General features: G+C 44.1%; 1 protein-coding gene across 2 annotated transcripts in view; it reads right to left on the reverse strand.

Annotated features, from left to right (window-relative positions):
- The window catches only part of LOC123990905 (sodium/potassium/calcium exchanger 4-like), a 65370-nt gene that overhangs the window by 15400 nt on the left and 36244 nt on the right, over positions 1 to 13726 (reverse strand). The window contains exons 4-10 of one of the 2 annotated variants that reach the window (XM_046291914.1): positions 4927 to 5001; positions 4498 to 4582; positions 2936 to 3039; positions 1332 to 1406; positions 1041 to 1066; positions 798 to 851; positions 37 to 101 (exon numbers count right to left, since the gene is read on the reverse strand). In XM_046291914.1, coding sequence (XP_046147870.1) covers positions 37 to 101; positions 798 to 851; positions 1041 to 1066; positions 1332 to 1406; positions 2936 to 3039; positions 4498 to 4582; positions 4927 to 5001 — 484 coding nt within the window. Of the gene's footprint in view, positions 1 to 3; positions 102 to 797; positions 852 to 1040; positions 1067 to 1331; positions 1407 to 2935; positions 3040 to 4497; positions 4583 to 4926; positions 5002 to 13726 lie in introns of both variants that reach the window. The other variant, XM_046291913.1, reaches the window with a different exon arrangement.

The following is a 13726-nucleotide window of genomic DNA, read 5'->3' on the forward strand; positions in this document are numbered from 1 at the left end:
TACCATCCTGCATCTCGCTGCCGGCCGCTGCGTTACCATTGGCCTGATTCTTGTCCTTGTCGTCTTTACTCGCGAATAACTTCTGCAAGCTCTGGTTAAACCTGGGAGAAGAGCGGAGAGGGGGACACCGGTTAATGTTTTTCATCAACACCCAATAAACAATAACTGAACACTATGCAGTGGTCTGTAAGCTCTAAGGAACAGTTTCCTGAACACCGATTAACCAACATACTTCATCTCAATTCAAATATCTTTGTATTCAACCACGAGGTTAAATCTGGGTCCGGGAAACTGTCCCCATGTATACAGTGAACTGCAGCAAAACGTTTGCGATTGTTCACGCGTACGATAACTGTGGCAAACTCAGTCCTGCAACTTCCGGTAAATGTGAAACCACGCTGTGTGTTTTACATCATACTGTATGTATGCACACATAGGTTATACAGCGAACCGTATGGGCAAGGTAGGATGGTATCTGAAATGGTCAGCGAGTAGTAGGCTATTCTCTGAGTGGCATCATAACAGGTCATAGAAGGGCGGTCGGAGCACAAGGGGAGTGACCTGGACGAACCAGGGCAGACACACAGCCAGACAGAGACAGACAGGTGAAAATCTTCCACCCCACAGAAACTCAGGGGGCACTCAAATTCAATATCATTGCATTGAGTCTATGTATATTTCTTGGAAATATAGAAGATACCTTAATGACGTCAATCGGTCTCCCCCACCAGATCAATGTCATTGGGCGTGACGCCTTGAGTTTTGTAAAGTCCCTGACTCAGTAGTGCAGCACTTACTTCATGATGAGGATGTATCCGCAGTACATGACCACCAACACCAGGCTCTCCCACCTGAGACGGACACAACGGAGAGACAACCACTGAAATCACATCGTATCTCAGTTACCCAATGAAGCCCAATTAAATCCCATCACATCACCCAATAAAGGAGCCCCACAGTTCAGATAAGCAACTAATGCAGATTCCATCCCATCAAGGTATTATTTAAGGAACAATCGAAAAGAGGTGGGGCTCGCTTACCATACTACCTTCCCATCGTAGATAAACTGGGGGGGGGGGGGGGGGGGGAGAGCACAGGCAGAAATGAAAATAATGGCAGTTCGGAATTATTCAACATGTACTTCTGTCCTTGAGCTGTTCTAGTCCACTAATACTCTGTATTATGTCATGTTTTATGTTTTGTGTTGACCCCAGGAAGAGTAGCTGCTGCTTTCAGAAAAACTAACGGAGATCCTAATAAAATACTTAAATAAATATATTGTTTATGGTCGCATACAGTACATGTAATGTGCATTCTACTTTCAGACTTACCGCAATAAGGGCGAGGATCGACAAGACGTAGTAGAATGAATCTCGGAAAACAGACCACCAACCCAACACTACAACCTAGAAAGAGAGAGAGAAACAGTCAGTCAGGAAAGAGATCACAGCCCTGCAGATACACTACATGACCAAAAGTATGTGGACAAAAGTTGGTCCCCCCTTAGCTGCAATAACAGCCTCCACTCTTCTGGGAAGGCTTACCACTAGATGTTGGAACATTGCTGTGGGGACATCAGCCACAAGAGCATTCGAGAGGTCGGGCACTGATGTTGGCCGATCAGGCCTGGCTCGCAGACAACGTTCCAATTCATCCCAAAGGTGTGTTTATTGGGGTTGAGGTCAGGGCTCTGTGCAAGCTCAGTCAAGTTCTTCAACACCAATATCGATAAACCTTCTGTATGGACCTTGCTTTGTGCACGGGGGCATTGTCATGCTGAAACAGGAAAGGGCCTTCCCCAAACTGTTGCCACAAAGTTGGAAGCACAGAATCATCTAGATTGTCATTGTATTCTGTAGTGTTAAGATTTCCCTTCAATGGAACTAACGGGCCAAGCTTGAACCATGCAAAACAGCCCCAGACCATTATTCCTCCTCCACCAAACTTTACAGTTGGCACTATGCATTCAGGCAGGTAGTGTTCTCCTGGCATCTTCCAAACCAAGATTTGTCCGTCAGACGCTGATTCATCACTCCAGAGAACGCATTTCCACTGCCCCAGAGTCCAATAGCGGCGGGCTTTACACCACTCCAGCCAACGCTTGGCATTGCGCATGGTGATCTTAGGCTTGTATGCAGCTGCTTGGCCATAGAAACCCATTTCATGAAGCTCCTGACAAACAGTTATTGTGCTGACGTGGCAATTTTTACACACTACGCAATTAAACACTCGGCGGTCCCGTTCTGTGAGCTTGTGTGGCCTACCAATTCACTGCTGAGCCGTTATTGCTCCTAGACATTTAAACTTCACAATAACAGCACTTAGTTACCCAGGGCAGCTCTAGCAGGGCTGAAATTTGACAAACTGACTTGTTGGAAATTTGGCATCCTATGACGGTGCCACGTTGAAAGTTACTGAACTCTTCAGTAAGGCCATTTTACTGCCATTGTTTGTCTATGAAGATTGCCTGTCTGTGTGCTCGATTTTATACACATACACCTGTCAGCAACGGTGTGGAGGAAATAACCTAATTTGAAGGTGTCCACATACTTTTGTATATATAGTGTATAAAACGTCTCAGACTAGAAATGCTGATCTAGGATCAGGTCCCCCCTTTCCATGGAATCTTATTCATTATGATCTAAAATCTAAAATGATCCTAGAGCAACACTCCTAGTCTTCGTGAATACAGGACCAGAAATATGCTTTCCAGAGACTAACGACAGCTGGGAGCAATTGCTAACTATCAGACATGTAGACATGGTTCCCCATAGGAGAACTCAATCTTTCAATTTACTTCTCAGCCCATAAGTGATCAAAATGCATATGCTGCACTAAGCGAGACCCACATGCACGCACACACACACACACAGACACACACCCACAGAAACAGCCACGTGTATGTGCATGTGCATGTGCACAGAAACACACACACCTGTCCGGCGAATATTCCGCAAACGCCGATGATGCACAGGATATTGAAGACCGCTGAGCCGACGATTGTCCCTACCCCCACGTCACCGTGGGTGATGAAGACACCTGTACAGGGGGAGTTAGCCAACCACAATCAGCCTCGACAACAACTATCTGGGAGTGTGTGTGTGTGTGTGTGTGTGTGTGTGTGTGTGTGTGTGTGTGTGTGTGTGTGTGTGTGTGTGTGTGTGTGTGTGTGTGTGTGTGTGTGTGTGTGTGTGTGTGTGTGTGTGTGTGTGTGTGTGTGTGTGTGTGTGTGTGTGTGTGTGTGTGTGTGTGTGTGGCAGGGCTGGGGTCAATTCGAATTGAAAGCAGTCAATTCAGGAAGTAAACTTAAATAACAATTCAAAATAACAAAAAAACTGCAGCTATTTTCAATGACTTCTCAATAAACTGAAGAGTAGCTATTTATTTCATATGTTTTTGCAATTTGGAATTTTCAATTAAAATATCTTCCCGAATTAACTGCCTTTTAATTGACCCCATCCCTGGTGTGTAGGTTTGTCTGACTTTTTGTTGAATTTTGACGTTGGTGTGTTGGTTAATCTCTAGTGGACAGAAATAGGGTGCCTATGGGTACCATTGTGTGCACACTGCCTGCCCTCCAGGACACCTACAACACCAGGTGTCGCAGGAAGTCCAAGAAGATCATGAGGGACCTAAGCCACCCAAGCCAAGGCCTGTTCTCCCACTTCCATCACTCAAACGTGGACAGCACAGGAGCATCATGGCTAAAACTATCAGACTGGCCAATAGCTTCTACCCTCAGACCATCAGGCTACTGAACAGCCACCATAGTCAGCTACCTTGCTCCGACTGCTGCCCCCCCCAACCCCCCGGATTTCCTACACCTGCACTGTTGGAGCTCGGAGCTTAAGAATTTCACAGTATACTGCAACTGCATTGTGCATGTGACTAAATAAATGCTGTCGTAGTGTCGGTCAGCAGACTGTGGGATGTGAAGACTAAAGACAAATGGTTTTGTCACTGGTCATTTGGACAAATTCGCAGGTGTTCACGTCTTTTAAAATGTCGGGCGTGGATGGGACATGCTTTGGCTGAATATCCATTTAGGGAGGTGGAGACGTCGTTAGTCTCGTTAGTGTCTTTTATCATACATCTCCCCCAGAACCAAATCAAGCATCTGATGTAATTACACCCCCACACAAAACAAAACCGACACACACTACATACGCATCTACCTCAAACACCTCGTACCGCTGCACATTTGTACTGGTCCTCCCTGTAATATATAGTTCTATTCTTGTGTATTTTATTGTATTCCTTGTGTTACTATTTCATTTGTGCATCTTTGGCAAGGACTGTTAAGCAAACATTTCACGGTAAAGTCTACACTCGTTGTATTCGGCGCATGTGACAAATACAAACCCGAAATCGACAGGATTTTAATTCTGGGTTTCCAAGTTTTCTGTGTTGTGTAAAGGAGCGTGTGAGTGTGCCGGTGTGTATTGGTGTGTGTGTGTGTGTGAGTGCGCGACGGCGTTTGTGTGTGTCATATCTTACCAATGATGGAGGCAAACAGCTCGGGAGCAGAACTCCCAGCTGCCATAAAAGTGGCTCCGGCAACATCCTCACTTAGGTCTAGTTTCTAACAGACCGAAAGAGAGAACGAGAGAGGAGACAGGAGTGGTTAGTTAGGCTGAGCTTCCCAAAAGTTTTGTAGGTTAATGTGGCCCTTTTGTCATCATCTTGACAACCAAGACCACTCATAGAATAGCAAAGTACTTTGTTAGAAAGATTTGATTCATTTCAGGCAAAAATATTGATTATCAAAAGCATTGCTTGAGAGAAGCAAAGTGCCGTCCTAGCTACTAAGCTGGCTGAAAACTCACCCGTGGTTAGGACATAATGCTAGAGCCACGGTGGGCCCATGCTAATATCTCAGACCAGTTTCACCAGATTAGATTGTGTGTCCTGACAAGAGTCTCTCACCTCACAGATCTTCTCCAGCGACGGTACAAAGTAGTCGTCACAGATTATAGCGAGGGCCAGGAACATATAGAGGGCCTGTCGAGACGGGAGAGAAGAGTCAGTGTGTATGTGTGTCTGAAACGTTTAACTTGGCTGAACAAATAGGAAAGTTGGAAGATCTCAATGAAGGAATAAAGGAGAGGAGAGGATGAACGTAAAGAGCACTAGATCAAAGAAGGTGAGATACAGAAGAGCACTAGATCAAAGAAGGTGAGATACAGAAGAGCACTAGATCAAAGAAGGTGAGATACAAAAGAGCACTAGATCAAAGAAGGTGAGATACAGAAGAGCACTAGATCAAAGAAGGTGAGATACAAAAGAGCACTAGATCAAAGAAGGTGAGATACAGAAGAGCACTAGATCAAAGAAGGTGAGATACAAAAGAGCACTAGATCAAAGAAGGTGAGATACAAAAGAGCACTAGATCAAAGAAGGTGAGATACAGAAGAGCACTAGATCAAAGAAGGTGAGATACAGAAGAGCACTAGATCAAAGAAGGTGAGATACAGAAGAGCACTAGATCAAAGAAGGTGAGATACAGAAGAGCACTCAATCAAAGAAGATGAGATACAGAAGAGCACTCAATCAAAGAAGATGAGATACAGCTATGATTAGATACATCAAGTAAGAAATGTGGTGAAAATGCTACCTATCATATCTGGTGGAAAGATGGAACAGCTACAACTGGATTAGGTAGAATAATACCCTTCCAATCCTCTCAGATCTAAACAATTGACAAGTTGGGTAGGGGCTAGTTTAAAAATATATATATATATTTCACCTTTATTTAACCAGGTAGGCTAGTTGAGAACAAGTTCTCATTTACAACTACGACCTGGCCAAGATAAAGCAAAGCAGTGTGACACAAACAACAACACAGAGTTACACATGGAATAAACAAACATACAGTCAATAATACAGTAGAACAAGTCTATATACAGTGTGTGCAAATGAGGTAGGATGAGGGAGGTAAGGCAATAAATAGGCCATAGTGGCGTTATAATTACAATATAGCAATTAAACACTGGAGTGATAGATGTACAGAAGATGAGTGTGCAAGTTGAGATACTGGGGTGCAAATAAAAAATAAAAATAAAAATATTTTAAAAAATAAAACACAGTATGGGGAACACCGGGTTGATTGGGGATTGATCCCATCACTTCGAAAACTGTATTTATTGGTTAAACATTTTCTGCAGTGCATCGTATTCTCCTAGCCTGGTGCCAGATCTCGGTTTGTGCTGTATAGCCAACTCCTATGATCATTGTCATGCCAAATAACCATGGCAGTTGGGAAGACCGCACAAAGAGATCTGGAACCAGGCTATTGTTCCTTACCATTGTGTGAGAGAATATAATCCTATTTCGGTACACTTGACGTGATAAACTCAGCATACTCAGCATACTCAGATAACTCAGCAAAAAAAGAAACATCCTCTCAGTGTCAACTGCATTTATTTTCAGCAAACTTAACATGTGTAAATATTTGTATGAACATAACAAGATTTAACTACAGACATAAACTGAACAAATTCCCCAGATATGTGACTAACAGAAATTGAATAATGTGTCCCTGAACAAAGGGGGCATCAAAATCAAAAGTAACAGTCAGTATCTGTAATGTAAGTGTCAGTGTCTGGTGTGGCCACCAGCTGCATTAAGTACTGCAGTGCATCTCCTCATGGACTGCACCAGTTCTTGCTGTAAGATGTTACCCCACTCTTCGGACCAAGGCACCTGCAAGTTCCCGGACATTTCTGGGGGGAATGGCCCTAGCCCTCATCTTCTGATCCAACAGTTCCCAGAAGCGCTCAATGGGATTAAGACCCAGGCTTTTCGCTGGCCATGGCAGAACACTGACATTCCTGTCTTGCAGGAAATCACGTACAGAACGAGCAGAAAGGCTGGTGGCATTGTCATGCTGGAGGGTCATGTCAGGATGAGCCTGCAGGAAGGGTACCACATGAGGGAGGAGGATGTCTTCCTTGTAACGAACAGCCTTGAGATTGCCTGCAATGACAACAAGCTCAGTCCGATGATGCTGTGACACACCGCCTCAGACCATGACGGACCCTCCACCTCCAAATCGATCCTGCTCCAGAATACAGGCAGGTAGCTACCTGGGGCAGCAGGTAGCCTAGTGGTTAGAGCGTTGGACTTGTAAACGAATATGTCGTTCTGCCCCTGAACAAGGCAGTTAACCCAATGTTCCTAGGCTGTCATTGAAAATAAGAATTTGTTCTTAACCGACTTGCCTTGTTAAATAAAGGTACAGGCCTCAATGTAACGCTCATTCCTTTGACAATAAATGTGCACCCAGTTGTTGTTGCCATCCTGTACCTGTCCCGCAGGTGTGATGTTCCGATGTACCGATCCTGTGCAGGTGTTGGTACATGTGGTCTACCACTGCGAGGACGATCAGCTGTCCGTCATGTCTCCCTGTAGCGCTGTCTTAGGCATCTCACAGTATAGTATGGACATAGCAATGGCCACATCTGCAGTCCTCATGCCTCCTTGCAGCATGCCTAAGGCACGTTCACACAGATGAGCAGGGACCCTGGGCATCTTTGTTTTGGTGTATTTCAGAGTCAGTAGAAAGGCCTCTTTAGTGTGTCTCTTTAGTGACTTTAATTGCCTACCGTCTGTAAGCTGTTGCCGTCTGTAAGCTGTTGAAGAGGCACTGTTGCGCCCTCTTCACCACACTGTGTGTGAGTGGACCATTTCAGTTTGTCTGGGGCACTGTCCTTGTTAGCAAGCCGCAATGGTGGCACTGTATTTATTTATTTTATTTTATTTTTTCACCTTTATTTAACCAGGTAGACTAGTTGAGAACAAGTTCTCATTTACAACTGCGACCTGGCCAAGATAAAGCATAGCAATTCGACACATACAACAACACATAGTTACACATGGAATAAACAAAACCTAGTCAGTAATACAGTAGAACAAAAGACAACAAAAAGTCTATATACAGTGAGTGCAAATGAGGTAAGTTAAGGAAATAAATAGGCCTTGGTGGCGAAGTAATTACAATATAGCAATTAAACACTGGAATGGTCGAAGTGCAGAAGATGAATGTGCAAGTAGAGATACTGGGGTGCAAAGGAGCAAGATAAATGAATAAATATAGTATGGGGATGAGGTAGGTAGATAGATGGGCTGTTTACAGATGGGCTATGTACAGGTGCAGTGATTTGTGAGCTGCTCTGACAGCTGGCACTTAAAGCTAGTGAGGGAGATGTGAGTCTCCAGCTTCAGAGATTTTTGCAGTTCGTTCCTGCCATTGGCAGCAGAGAACTGGAAGGAAAGACAAACAAAGGAGGAATTGGCTTTGGGGGTAACCAGTGAGATATACCTGCTGGAGTGCGTGCTACGAGTGGGTGCTGCTATGGTGACCAGTGAGCTGAGATAAGGCGGGGCTTTACCTAGCAGAGCCTTGTAGATAACCTGTAGCCAGTGGGTTTGGCGACAAGTATGAAGCGAGGGCTAACCAACGAGAGTGTACAGGTCGCAATGGTGGGTAGTGTATGGGGCTTTGGTGACAAAACAGATGGCACTGTGATATACTGTATCCAGTTTGTTGAGTAGAGTGTTGGAGGCTATTTTATAGATGACATCGCCGAAGTTGAGGATCGGTAGGATGGTAATTTTTACGAGGGTATGTTTGGCAGCATGAGCGAAGGATGCTTTGTTGCGATATAGGAAGCCAATTCTAGATGTAATTTTGGATTGGAGATGCTTAATGTGAGTCTGGAAGGAGAGTTTACAGTCAAACCAGACACCTATGTATTTGTAGTTGTCCACGTATTCTAAGTCAGAGACGTCCAGAGTAGTGATGCTGGACAGGCGAGCAGGTGCGGGCAGCGATCGGTTGAATAGCATGCATTTAGTTTTACTTGCATTTAAGAGCAGCTGGAGGCTATGGAAGGAGAGTTGTATGGCATTGAAGCTCGTCTAGAGGTTAGTTAACACAGTGTCCAAAGAGTGGCCAAAGGTATACAGAATGGTGTCATCTGCAGATATGGTAGGGGCTTTGGCGGATTGCTGTGGAGGGTGCCTGGCAGTTGACCGGGGTAGGGGTAGCCAGGTGGAAAGCATGGCCATAGTGGATTTATCGGTGGTGACAGTGTTTCCTAGCCTCAGAGCAGTGGGCAGGTGGGAGGAGGTGCTCTTATTCTCCATGGACTTTAGTGTCCCAGAATTTTTTGGAGTTAGGTTGAAAATTTCTGTTTGAAAAAGCTAGCCTTAGCTTTCCTAACTGCCTGTGTATATTTGTAATTAACTTCCCTGAAAAGTTGCATATCACGGGGGCTATTCGATGCTAATGCAGAACACCACAGGATGTTTTTGTGCTGGTCAAGGGCAGACAGGTCTGGAGTGAACCAAGGACTATATCTATTCCTAGTTCTACATTTTTTGAATGAGGATGCTTATTTAAGATGGTGAGGAAGGCACTTTTAAAGAATAGCCAGGCATCATCTACTGACGGGATGAGGTCAATGTAATTCCAGGATATCCCGGCCAGGTCGATTAGAAAGGCGTTTCGGAGCGTTTGACAGTGATGAGGGGTGGTCGTTTGGTCACAGACCCATTACGGATGCAGGCAATGAGGCAGTGATCGCTGAGATCTTGAGTGAAAACAGCAGAGGTGTATTTGGAGGGTGAGTTAGTTAGGATGACATCTATGAGGGTGCCCATGTTTACAAATTTGGAGTTGTACCTGGTAGGTTCATTGATAATTTGTGTGAGATTGTGGGCATCTAGCTTGGATTGTAGGATGGCCGGGGTGTTAAGCATGTCCCAGTTAAGCATGTCCCAGTATAGGTCACCGAGTAGCACGAGCTCAAAAGATAGATGGGGGGCAATCAATTCACATATGCTATCGAGGCACAGCTGGGGACAGAGGGAGGTCTAAAGCAAGCGGCAACAGTGAGAGACTTGATTCTGGAAAGGTGAAATTTTAGAAGTAGAAGCTCGAATTGTTTGGGTACAGACTTGGATAGTAATACAGAACTCTGCAGGCTATCCTTGCAGTAGATTGCAACACCGCCCTCTTTGGCAGTTCTATCTTGGCGGAAAATGTTATGGTTAGCAATGGAGATTTCCGGGTTTTTGGTGGTTTTCCTTAGCCAGGATTCAGACATGGCTAAGACATCCGGGTTGGCAGAGTGTGCTAAAGCAGTGAGTAAAACAAACTTAGGGAGTAGGCTTCTAATGTTAACTTGCATGAAACCAAGGCTTTTACGGTTACAGATGTCAACAAATGAGAGCACCTGGGGAGTGGGAGTGGAGCTAGGCACGGCAGGACCTGGATTAACCTCTTCATCACCAGAGGAACAGAGGAGAAGTAGGATAAGGGTACGACAATTCTATACGAAATGGTCGTCTAGCACGTTCAGAGCAGAGAGTAAAAGGAGCAGGTGTCTGGGCACGACAGCATAGATTAAAGGCATAGTGTACAAACAAAGGTAAGGTAGGATGTGAGTACATTGGAGGTAAACCTAGGCATTGAGAAATGATGAGAGGGTCTCGAGATGTTTAAACCAGGTGATGTCATCGCATATGTAGGAGGTGGAACAACATGGTTGGTTAAGGCATATTGAGCAGGGATAGAGGCTCTACAGTAAAATAAGACAGTAAAATCACTAACCAGGACAGTAATGGACAAGGCATATTGATATTAGAGAGAGACATGCGTAGCCAAGTGAACATATGGGTCCAGTGAGTGGTTGGGCTGACTGGGGACACGGCAATTCAGACATTTAGCAGGCTGATGCTAACATGCTAACAGTTAGTAGGCCGGGGCTAAACAAGCTAGCAGTTAGCAGACCGGGGCTAGCAAGTTAGCCTATGGGGGACATCACGATGGGGGTAAGTCTGTTTTTGCCTCTTCGTGCGGTGGCGTGGATAGACCAGTCGTGGAATTAGTGGGTTCCAAGAAGCTCTAGGTAGCTAGCAGGCCTAGCAGGTTAGCAGAATGGGCCTTCAGTGGACGTCGCGCCTGAGGGGCCTGTTGGAATTCTCGGGCAGATTATGTCGGTATTTCAGTCGCAGAGGAATATTACCCTCAAAGCAGGCAAAGAAGGTGTTTCGTTTGTTTGGAAGCGTGACATCGGCGTCCGTAACGTGGCTGGTTTTCTTTTTGTATTCCATGATTTCCTGTAGACCCTGCCACATACGTCTCGTGTCTGAGCCGTTGAATTGCAACTCCACTTTGTCCCTATGATTGCCTTGCTGGGGGAATAACTGTTTATATTCAGCCATGGATGCCGCCATCCATCCATGGTTTCTGGTTAGGGTAGGTTTTAATAGTCACAGTGGGTACAACATCTCCAATGCACTTCCTTATAAATTCACTCACCAAGTCAGCGTACAGATCGATGTTATTCTCTGAGGCTGCCCGGAACATTTCCCAGTCCGCGAGATCAAAACCATCTTGACGCGTGGATTCCGATTGGTCAGACCAGCATTGAATGGTTCTAGTCACAGGTACTTCCCATTTGAGTTTCTGCCTATAAGACGGTAGGAGCAAGATGGAGTCGTGGTCGGATTTGCCAAAGGGAGCGCGAGGAAGGGCATTGTATGCATCGCAGAAGTTAGAGTAGCAGTGATCGAGTGTATTGATAATGCGAGTACTGCAACCAATATACTGATAGAATTTAGGTAGCCTTGTTCTCAAATGTGCTTTGTTAAAATCCCCAGCTACAATAAATGTAGCCTCAGGATATATGGTTTCCAGTTTACATAGAGTTCAGTGAAGTTCCTTGAGGCCCGTCGTGGTGTCTGCTTGAGGGGGTATATACAAACAGCTGTGACAATAACTGACGATAATTCTCTTGGGAGATAATATAGCCGGCATTTGATTGTAAGGAATTATATGTCAGGTTAGCAGAAGGACTTAAGTTCCTGCAAGTTGTCATGATTACACCATGAGTCGTTAATCATGAAGCATACACCCCCACCCTTTTTCTTCCCAGGGAGGTGTTTATCTCTCGGTGCGACAAATGAAGACTCAATAACGCATTGAAGCCAAATTAAGTCAGTTAAAGATGGCACCTCAGAGAAATAACATGCACAGTTTGAGTTGACTCAAGTTGAAGATCAACCAGGGTACTGCAGGCTCTCATTAGCAACTAAATTATACTTTTACAGTAAAACGTCAATTAAACATAGTCTCAAATAAGTGCCTGTCCCTTTTAATTGCAGTGCAAAAAAAGTGCATTTTTCAAAATAAACGCAGGATCTAAATTAATTGTTTACAAGGTTACCATGTATTATTTACGAGGTTTAATGTTTAATTTGTGACATAAAAAAAATTCAGCAATGACTCGAAAAAATGATGGCAATTATACATTTTTATTGCCAGGAAGAAACTGCTTGCCATTTGCTGCTAACAGCTGAGAACTGCTGGCAAGCACAAAAACAGTCAACAACTTTGGGAGCACAGACCCTTAGAAATAGCCTGAACTCCATCTAGTGACCAAAGTAAGAACTGCCTGAAAATGCACAGTCAAATAGGAGAATCATTATTCTGTCGAGGAAAAGTATTGTTAAAAAAAAATAGAGGCATACTAAGATGAAAGAAATGTGACAGCGTGTAAATGACAACACATTGGTGCAGGAAATGAAGAAATTGATTAAAATGCATGTCATTAAACAATTAACTATGCAATTGGTATCATGATTGTTTTCTAAACATTTTTTCATTCACGACAATGGGGGATAGTGTTTTCTGCTAACAATGCCTGGAGTACCGCTGTCGGCCTTGAGAGGGGAAAAAGGGGGAAGTAGTTCTCCCCGGTGTGAGATCAAACTGAGGTGTATTGTTGTTAAAGGAGATTGAGGTATGCCACTCCAAATTCAACCCTTAGCCTCCTACAGAGACACCTCTTGATTATACTTGTACATCTGAAAGAATGTGTGGGGGGGTACTAGATGTCCATTGAAACTGAGGGGTCCTATGACCCTTAAATATTTTAGATTTTCATTATATGAAAAAAATGTGAAATATGTGAAAATATTGAATAATGCCATCAGTGCCCCCACAAACATTTGTCGTGCATGACGCCACTGGTGGAAACTCCAGCACATTGTCGTGCTTTTGGCTATGCCGGATTAAGTGATATGACATGCTATTCTATAAAATAATTTCTCCGTAATTAATATCACCTGATTGAGCTAATCATGTAAATGTAATTAACGAGAGTCGGTCACCACAAAATAATATTTATAGAGCCGTTATAGCAGTCAATATCAATCGTCATCTTACTTCAGTCTCATTTGAAAGTTGTACATTTTTGGTTATCTGCATGAACCCTGGCTAACAATTTCAATCAGCAATACAAAATTGGGTTTAATTATTTATTTACTAAATACCTAACTAATCACACATACACATAATTAAATCATAACTTGATTACAAATTACATCATAAAGGAAAACGTCCCTGGCGGGCGGACCAGATATGACAGCTTGTTACACAAAAGAAAAGAGGCTGGGTTTGAGTGAAGGAGCGGGAAGACTGAGGAACAAAGGAAAGAAGTTGGGCTATCGTAAATACAGTATCTTATGCATTCTAAATTACCGCCCATTTGGAAAAGGAAAATGCAATAAATATTTACTCTGAGCTGAGCTTCGGTAGGTTGGTGGTAGATGGCAGGCCGTGTTGCCAAACCGAGTCCTTTGAAGAATGTCTCTGGTTGTCAATTGGATACGTTGTAGTAACGTCGTTGGGTGATAGACGGGATACTCTGTCTGTTCC

This window comes from Oncorhynchus gorbuscha, linkage group LG12 (assembly GCF_021184085.1).
Source record: "Oncorhynchus gorbuscha isolate QuinsamMale2020 ecotype Even-year linkage group LG12, OgorEven_v1.0, whole genome shotgun sequence".
Lineage (NCBI taxonomy): Eukaryota > Metazoa > Chordata > Actinopteri > Salmoniformes > Salmonidae > Oncorhynchus > Oncorhynchus gorbuscha.